Consider the following 9,570-nt stretch of genomic DNA (forward strand, 5'->3'; position numbering starts at 1 on the left):
TTTTTTTTTTTTTTTTTTTTTTTTGGCTGCGCCGTGCACCTTGTGGGATCTTAGTTCCCCGACCAGATATTGAACCTGGGCCGCCGGCAGTAGAAGCACAAAGTCCTGACCACTGGACTGCCAGGGAATTCCCTTCCCCTGTTACTTTTACATCACCTTTTGGAGTTGTCCCCATCTTTGTTGAAATTACTTATTTGATACCTTAACTTTCCCCTTTGACTGCCCAACAACAAAAATTATGATGATCATGGATTTTTTTATTGCAGCCACATATACCAACCAGTTCTCTGGAAACACCTGGGAAATTTACTCATCACCATATGTCTCTAGAATGCCTCTTTAAATTTCTTTTTTTAATATAAATTTATTTATTTTATTTATTTATTTTTGGCTGCATTGGGTCTTTGCTGCTGCATGCAGGCTTTCTCTAGTTGCGGCGAGCGGGGGCTACTCTTTGTTGCAGTGCACAGGCTTCTCATTGCACTGGCTTCTCTTGTTGCGGAGCATGGGCTCTAGGCACACGGGCTTCAGTAGTTGTGGCACACAGGCTCAGTAGTTGTGGTGCACAGGCTTAGTTGCTCCGTGGCATGTGGGATCTTCCCGGACCAGGGATCAAACCCGTGTCCCCTGCATTGGCAGGCGGGTTCTTAACCACTGTGCCACCAGGGAAGTCCCTAGAATGCCTCTTAAAACTTTTTATTTTTCCCCTGATTGCGCGGCTTGCAGGATCTTAGTTCCCCAGCCAGGGATTGAAGCCAGGTCCATGGCAGTGAAAGCGCTGAGTCCTAACCACTGGACTGCCAGGGAACTCCCCCCTCTTCAAACTCTTGAAACTCAGCAATCTCAAATGAATAAAGAGAAAAAAGGAGGGGAGGATCCTGTGTGCTGTGTTCCTTGGGGCCCATCATGGTGCCTGCACCTGAGAGACATGCAGTAAATACTTGTTGAAGGGACAGTCATCATGTTTCTTGTGGAGGAACTGAAGACCTTTACTTAGTATATGTGTTCATTATCATATTTAAAGTTTTACTTTTAAATTGTTTCTTACCAGCTGATCTTCTTGAGTATTGAGTATGGGTTTAATTTTGGTCCTTTTCTCTCTGTGTGCCTAATGATCAAGTTGAAAGAGTCAGACTATGTGGGATGAAGCCCAGTAAAGTACCAAGTGGTGAGGGCCCCAAATTTAGGGCTGGCAGAACTGCTGACTCACTTTTACCTTCTGGTGACTCCTTGAACCTCTCTGGGCCTCTCTGTCCTCATCGTGGAATAGCTGTGCCCACTTGCCTGCTTACCAGGTTGTGGGGATGTCACATGTGAATTTAAGTGCCTTGTAGATGCAAAGGGGTGGATGTAGTTTGACACACACAGGACTGAATCTGGAAGGAAGCACCACAGTTAGGTATGAAATAAAAATTGCAGCATTGAAATGGTGGCAAATTACATACATGTTATTTTTCATTTGTATGCTAGGAGAAGACGAAGAAGAAATGGAGCATCAGGAAGAAGGCAGAGAGCAGCTTTCAGAAACAGAGGACAGTGGGGAGGATGAGCTGGGAAGTGACCATGGCGAGACCACCCAAAAGAAGCTCAAAGGCCGGCCCTGCCCAAAAAGGCTTTTTACCTTCTGCCTTGTGAACTCCTATGGCACAGCCGACCTAAATTCCCTTGCAGCTGATGGGAAACTGCTTAAACTCAACTGTAAGCACTTTCTCTGACCTTTCAAACTGGGCTTTTGGGGACTTAGGATCTATTGGAAAATCCTTGCACTTAGCACTCACTGACTGCACTGAGCTTTCATCATCTCATAGTGTGGCTCCAGGAACAGACACTTGTGTGATCCTTGGCTTAAAGCTCCCTAAAGACTGTTTCAGAGACATGACACCCCTCCGCACTTTCCCTTGGCCTTCTTGTCAGGCTTTTCTCTTCCTTCCTTGATGACTTCAGAAGGAAACGAGCTCTCCCTCCACTCCCACCATCCTTCAGGACTTTTGTTCTGGTTGATAACACTTCTTGTGGCCCTCCTAGGTGGCAGCATTTCCCCAAACTTATGAGAATAAATGCATATTTCTTTTGTTCCATGAGAATACTCATGAAATGTGACCCATCTAGAGAATGGTCATGGATTTCACAGGCTGTTACCTGGAGCCTGTCATGGCGACTGCTGTACAGATGGGAAGGGGCATCCACACGGGATGTGTGTTGTGCGTGAAAAGCAACATGTGGACAGTGAAGATGCCTACCCTGGGTCGGGAGGGGAGCTGCAAAAGCATCTCTTGTGTCTTTTTGCTTCCTTCATTGGAGAAGAGATTTGCTAGATGTCCTCTAGTTTGCTAGCTTGCTTCCCTTTTTAAATAATTACCTGAAAAGAGTTTTTTAAACAGCTTTATTGAGATGGTTTTGGATCTCTCTTGCCTTTTTGCAGCTCCATTCCCTCCGTGCGGCTTCTGGTCTTTAGTGTAATGCCTTGCAAATTCTAGCTCCCTTTTTTTTTTTTGATTTATTTATTTGAATTTATTTATTTTTGGCTGCTTTGGGTTTTCGTTGCTGTGTGCGGGCTTTCTCTAGTTGCAGCAAACAGGGGCTACTCTTCGTTGTGGTGCGTGGGCTTCTCATTGCAGTGGCTTCTCTTGTTGCAGAGCACGGGCTCCAGTAGTTGTGGCACAAGGGCTCAGTAGTTGTGGCCCACAGGCCCTAGAGTGCAGGCTCAGTAGTTGTGGCACACAGGCTTAGTAGCTCCACAGCATGTGGGATCTTCCCGGACCAGGGCTCAAACCTGTGTCCCCTGCATTGGCAGGCAGATTCTTAACCACTGTGACACCAGGGGAAGTCCCTAGCCCCATTCTTGAACCCTGGTCTTTGACTCCTCAACTCAGTCTTTTGTTCTCCTCCCCTGCCCCCCCATGCTATGGCCCAGAAAATGCCTCCAGGCGATAAGCTGGGGCCATGTAGGCATCACCTTATTTTTTGCCTTCTCTCAGGGATCTCACTCTTGCTCTGCCTAATATTCAGTGTCTGAAAACAGTTGTTTCCTCTATTTTGTCAGGTTTTCTTGTGGTTTAAGGCAAGAGGAGAAATCTGGCCACTGTTACTCCATCTTGACCTGTGCCCTTTCAGAATTCTATGTAGTTAGTGCCTTTAAAGTGTGTAGCATTGAGGAAATCTTTGCCAAAGGATTTGGGGGCCCAGGGATTCAGAGTTGGCTGGCTCAAGGCAGAGCATCGCTCTTGGCAATGGCTGTTGATGGGTGAGCAGGTGTTGATGGCGTAGCCTGAGTGTGGTCCTTCTCACTCTTGTCACCTGAGGAGCCTCTACTGTTGCTGGCCATTCAGTAGTGAGTGACACTTTGGTCCTCCTCCACAGCTCGATCCACACTAGCCATCGATTGGGATAGTGAGACCCGGAGCCGTTATTACGATGAGCAGGAATCTGAGGTAGGTCACTCGGCATTCTTGGTCAGGGGTATGTGCTGGTTTCTGCTTCGGGTGGGTCTCTCTCACCAGTTCCCCAACAGTAGCAAGGTATGTTTTAGACCGAGAATGAAAAGCACTTAAAGATTTTGTCATTACATGTTCAGAGGCTCCAGAAAGTACGTTATATTCCAGGCGTGAGAGCTCGTGAGGTTGTGGCTGAGCCTGGTAAGATTTTGTTTCCTCAGCAGACCTCAGCATTTTGTTCCTCACAGACCTACGAGAAGCACGTCAGCATGTTGCAGCCTCAGAAGAAAAAGAAGACAGCAGTGGCCCTGAGAGACTGCATCGAGCTCTTCACTACCATGGAGACCCTTGGGGAGCATGACCCCTGGTATGCAGCTCCCACCTCTGGGCAGGGGCACCCAGGTACCCTGGGACTGAGATCTGCTGGGGCCATCTATGTACACAAAAACCCTTTGTATTTGGATGTGTCACTTTTTTACATGGCTGACCCTACAACACAGGTTTTTCTGTGTGAATTGTGTTTTCCAGACTAGGACAGCCATCACCCTCTTTTAGAAGGTGGCTTAGAGACCTCCCTGCCCAGAAGCAGTCATGCTGAGTACAAGAAAGGATGTTATGGGATTGCCTCCATGCTTGAAAGCCCAGGCGGCACTGGCCCCCTGCCTCCCCACTAAGTGGAGGTTTCTCTTTTCAGGTACTGTCCCAACTGTAAGAAGCATCAACAGGCCACAAAGAAGTTTGACCTGTGGTCCTTGCCGAAGATTCTGGTGGTCCACCTCAAACGCTTCTCCTACAATAGATACTGGAGGGACAAACTTGATACAGTTGTGGAATTCCCAGTCAGGTGCGTCCCTGGGCTGCACTGTTATTTTTGGGAAAATTAAAAAACAGGCAGACAATCTGGACACTGATTGGCAGAGTGTTTTGCTGCCAAAGACTTTTCTGCGTTAAGGTGTGTGTGTTGCTAGGCTCTGAGAAGTTAGACTTTGGCTCACTTCCCCTCCGTGTCTGTAGGGAAAGGACTCTCTAGTAGAAGCACTTCCTCTCTCGAGTCCCTTACGCAGCCTAACTGAACTGGTCTTCCCATCTGTCATTGGTCCCAGGGAGCCCAGGCTCAGTAGAGCAGCACAAGGACATGCTGTACCTCATTAATGCAGGGGCACAAGGAACCAGAGAGTAATCTGCTGGGGAGAGTTGGATTTTTGGGGGTGCAGATCCACCACAGTCCTGTCCCTGGGGCAGGGACTGAGACTGGCTGTCTACTAGTGTCCTCTTAGGCCCCAGGGTACAGAGTATAAGTGACACAGGCAAGTCAGTCAACAAGGTAGGAGTCCCCCCACAATATGCAGATTTAAAAATGCTTTTTGGGGGATGGGGGATGGGTAGATAGTTACATGAAGTATAGACATGTCAACGGGAGGACCTAGGTGGTGGGTGTATACATGTTTGTTGTAAAATTCTTTTTTTCTGTATGTTTGAAATTTTCAAAATAAAACATTAGGGAAAAAAGCTTTTGGGGGCCTATTTTGGTATTTAGCTTAAATTTTTATGGCACTAATTAGTAATTCTGATAGTAACAGCCATTTTTACAAAGTTGCTGCAGCCCTCGTGTCTGCCCAGAGCCGCCTTTGACATTTGGTCTCGGCTAAGGCTTCTCTTTTCCAGTCTGAACATGTCAGTGGTCAGAACAAGACCCCAGGGCTCCTTCTGTCTGGACTGTTCATTCGTTCCTTCTGTACTTAGTTTCTGAGGGCCTCCCTGTGTTATAGCCTGTTGCATGAAAGGGGTTGCTGGGTTGCTCTGAATTCTTTCTCTGAGTTTAATGTATTAAAGGGTTATTTTTGTTTTCTTTGCTCAGAGCTCTGAACATGTCTGAGTTTGTCTGTGACCTGTCAGCAAGGCCTTATGTGTACGACCTCATTGCCGTGTCCAATCATTATGGAGCCATGGGGGTTGGCCACTGTAAGTACTGGAATCTGCTTCCTTCTGAGATGTTGAAATGCCCATGGCCAGTCATCTTTCACCAGCCTATCCCTGTGTGCCAGGCATTGCCCTAAGCACTTAACTTACACAGCTCCACGGGCCTCAGGTTGCGGGCTTTTTCCATATTGCTGCCCCTCAATTTTTCTGGTAGGATGGTGGTTCATATTCTTTAATCCAATAATCCACCTCTGGGAAACCTAAGGAAATTACTTGACTTTGGGGAAAAGCTTCATGTGCAAAGATATTCACCTACTTATAATAGTGAAAAACTAGTACTATTTATAATAGTGGAAAATTAATAATAGCATTGGTGATCAACCGTTGGCACTTCTGTCCATCGATTTCATGGACGAGTACACAGTCATTGCAAAATAAAATTAATAATAACATGGGGAAATACCCATGGTATGTTAAGGGAAAACGGCTACACAAAATTGCATCATTACAGAAAGTAGTATCACAACTACATTGAAACAAAAGACAGAGAAACTATGATAGGAGGTGGGGAAAGCCTAGGAGGAGAGAGACCAAAATGTTAATTTTTTCTTTGTTCTACTTTATTTTCCAAAATTTCTATAATGTGTAGGTTTATCTTCACTTTCATACTTTTACTAGTTTATTTTGTTACTTGTTTATGGAAAGGTTTTAGTGATGTTGAAGTGAGGAGCTGGGTTTCCTCTTCTCTCTTCTATTGCATCTGCACCATGATAACTGCCACTACACCCAGTGTCAGGACCCCAAGAGATGACACCATGGGAGGTGTCAGTTCCATTTACACTCACAGTGGATTATGGAACTGCCCTAAACCCCAGTCTTCTCTTCTGATAAGCTTTTTCTGTTGGCCCAACAGTCTGTTCTCCTGCCTCTCCATTCTTACCATATCACCTCTTGCCTTTAGATGGCTGCTCAGTCTCCAGCCCTCAGGTCTACATTCCAGGCCATTAGAAGAAGAGGAAAAAAGGGCATGACCTTCCCTTTTAAGCAGATCTCCCAGAAGTCCCCCTCAACTCCTCTACATACATCTCATTGGCTATCACTTGGTCACAGGGCTACCATCTAGCTGTAGGAGAGGATGGGAAATAAAAATGTGCCTGTTTGAAAATTGGGGCTCTACTGGAGTGGCTATTAGCAATCTCTGATCATATCATATTCTGCAGCACTTACTCTTCTCTAACTTTTTTCTCCCCAAAGTAATTTCACTATCTATATTCATGCATACTGGACACATGTATTCATTTTTAACTTCCATTTTAGCATCTAAACACTGCTAGGGCAGGTTATTTAGCCTCTTTATGCTTCAGTTTCCTCATCCAGGTTAGGCTTCAGTTTCATCATCCAGGTTAGGCTGGTTATGTGCAGGTCCACATTGGGTCCACAGTTGGAACGCCACGATTGAGAGCCACCATTGCTATTGTTATGCCAAGCATGGACAGCGGGGACACGCCCTTAGCACCTTCTCTGTCACTTTGTCCCATGTCGTCCACCACCACTTGGTGCAGTAGGCACCGCAGTGAGTAATGGTTAAACAGCTTAAAAAAAACCAGCTTGCCAAAGCCACACAGCAGGTTGAGACTGGAAACCAAATCTCCATCAGATTCTGTTGTTTCTGAGAGTCTGGGTGGAGCAGGAATTGGGTATTGCTGCTGGGATTCCTGTTGTAAACACATCCTGCTTCGAAATAGTGTAAAATCAAAACTGGAAGTGTTGGCTGTGGGAAGTGCTTGCCCGGTGTGGGGAATTGTTATCCAGCCGCAGATTCTTGACTCACAGTTTCGAAGGCAGATATATTTAAGTTTTCTTGTTCACATCCCAGCTTTGCAAACCCAAACACCCAATGTGTCCCTCTCTGGGATTATCCCACAGGCTCCAGAGGCAGTGAGAGGCAGTAGTAGCCAACCATCTGCCTGGATGAAGTGGGGGAGTGTGACTTGGCATGTTTTTGAGAACTGTTGTTTTGTTTAAATCTTAAAGTATCAGCTCCTTTTAAGTATCCCCTGACTCTGGGTTATTGCTCATAGCCACCCTGAAGATTGACACTGGATTCCTCTATTTTTTGGATTAGTTTTCCAAAATTACAGTTTAAAGCCTTGGTCCCCAGCAGCTCCATTTTTACCCTTTTAGTGCTTTTTTGAGAAGGAACAGATTTTTTTTTAACATCTTTATTGGTGTATAATTGCTTTACAATGGTGTGTTAGTTTCTGCTTTATAACAAAGTGAATCAGCTATACATATACATATATCCCCATATCTCTTCCCTCTTGCGCCTCCCTCCCTCCCACCCTCCTAGGAACAGGGTTTTTTTTAAAGGATGAGTTATCTTTTGGTTGTTAGGACACAACCCATAAATTACTTTTAATTTCAGACTCTGTTTGTTTCATGTTTTGGAATTGTGTTGCTGTTGAGTGCCACTGTAATGAGCTAGCCACATTAGCTCTCTTGGTGACCGGCTAGAGTATTCTCTTGCTTTGGCAGACACTGCGTATGCGAAGAACAAACTGAACGGGAAATGGTATTACTTTGATGATAGCAGTGTGTCCCTGGCCTCCGAGGATCAAATAGTGGTGAGTAGGCCCTAATACCTGGTTCCCACTCTTACCTTTAGGGATTAGAGCTGGGAAAAGTCTTCCGGGCTAGTTGGTTATTTAGTCATCCTGCTGGGACAGTGGAAGCAAGGTGTGGTAGAGAAAGAGTTGGCTGCCATTCCTTATGGGACCCTTCCTAAATGAGATGCTCAACTCTCCTCGGGGTCTGTCACAAGGCCTTTCCCCACTCCCTGGGGAGGGTCAGCATGAGCCAGCCTCAGGTAGAAGGGTTTTCACAGTCACTTCAGTGTGTGGCTGCACGGGGCAAGACAGCGGATCCCTGAGAGTGGTGTGTTTTGAACAGAGAGAAAAGCTGTGGGGGAATGGGTGATTTTTCCAACCAGTGAATGGATGTTGCCCCTCTTGTGTTTTAGACGAAAGCAGCTTATGTGCTGTTTTACCAGCGGCGAGATGATGAGTTGTATAAGACGACTTCACTCAGTTTTCCTGGATCCTTTGATGGAGGGACGAGACCAGGCAGCTTACATCAGGGCATGGGGGATGATGAGACTTGCAGCATGGACACCAACTGATGCTGCCTCAGTGACCCTGCACCACAGCACCGGTGCAGTCCCTCAGGAGAACACCTTTGACACTGAAGACTTGCTAGTGTTCCGTCTAAAAACCGGATGAGGAAATTCTTTTATGAGGAAAAAAAAAAAAAAAGTGTTATAAGGGTTATGTTAGGAGGCTGAATTATTTTTCTTTTTATACAGGTGGTGAGAAATTTCTGTAAAACCTCGTGGAGCTGCAAAGTAGGGGTCGGGGGGGGCACATAATGGAGTATGTCTGATGGATTCCAGAGAACGGAGAGGAACACACTGTCATTGAGTTTGGTGTGGCCATGAAGACCTGCCACAGGCTGGTGAATGATTACTGTTCCCCCCAGTAGTCTGCCCACAGTAAATGAAGCCTCGACTAAATGATGTCATCCCCTTCTCCCTTGCTGTGCACTGAGATGGGTTTATAATACCCTACAAATTAGCCACCAAAGCCCATTTCTGTTTCCCTTTGTGTCATCTTGGAATATCCAGCTTTCTTCTCCCTAATGAAATGAAGATGCTTGGTGTTGGGGTTTCCTGCCCCTCTGTCTCCTGTGGAACCTAGCAGTTCTGTTATGTCCCCCAGCATCCTTGATGAATTGATACCCCTCTGGCACTTTTATTAGATATCACTTGGAAGTTGGTACACTAAACAGCTGGGTACTGGGGTCGCGTCCAGTCGTGTCTCTCCTTGTTGGCTCGAGAATGGGAACCTTCCTGGGCTTGGGAAGGGCTCCCGTTCTCGCTGCTGACTTCGGTTAGAAGTGAGATCCCCGCCCCTCCAGACGATTTTCTTTCGGCGGTCTGGCCTCCGCATGCCTGCCCGGCCGCACTCCCAGGGCCGTTGTCTTTGTCCCGGGGAGGCCTGAGACCACTGTCCCCTCCGTGCGTGGGGCCATTGCTCCCCCTTGCGTTGGTTCAAAGAACAAGGTCATCTGGGCTTTTCTTGTCTGACCTTTAACCTGAGCCGTGGGGGTTGGGTCTGTCAGTCGCGGGCACACGCGATCGATGAGGACGTGCGCGACGACC

At 46.6% G+C, this 9,570-nt stretch overlaps 1 protein-coding gene across 3 annotated transcripts in view; it reads left to right on the forward strand.

The window, feature by feature from the left end:
- Nucleotides 1-8,570, forward strand: part of USP4 (ubiquitin specific peptidase 4) — a 48,392-nt gene extending 39,822 nt beyond the window's left edge. For 2 of the 3 annotated variants that reach the window (XM_024737335.1, XM_024737337.1), the window contains 7 exons: nt 1,471-1,698; nt 3,361-3,431; nt 3,683-3,801; nt 4,129-4,278; nt 5,293-5,396; nt 7,890-7,978; nt 8,374-8,570. In XM_024737335.1, the coding sequence (XP_024593103.1) occupies nt 1,471-1,698; nt 3,361-3,431; nt 3,683-3,801; nt 4,129-4,278; nt 5,293-5,396; nt 7,890-7,978; nt 8,374-8,532 (920 nt within the window). In that variant the 3' untranslated portion in view covers nt 8,533-8,570. The other variant, XM_024737344.1, reaches the window with a different exon arrangement.
- The last annotated feature ends 1,000 nt before the right edge of the window (nt 8,571-9,570 follow it).

Source organism: Neophocaena asiaeorientalis, unplaced genomic scaffold (genome assembly GCF_003031525.2).
Source record: "Neophocaena asiaeorientalis asiaeorientalis breed wild unplaced genomic scaffold, Neophocaena_asiaeorientalis_V1.1 scaffold680, whole genome shotgun sequence".
Classification (NCBI taxonomy): domain Eukaryota; kingdom Metazoa; phylum Chordata; class Mammalia; order Artiodactyla; family Phocoenidae; genus Neophocaena; species Neophocaena asiaeorientalis.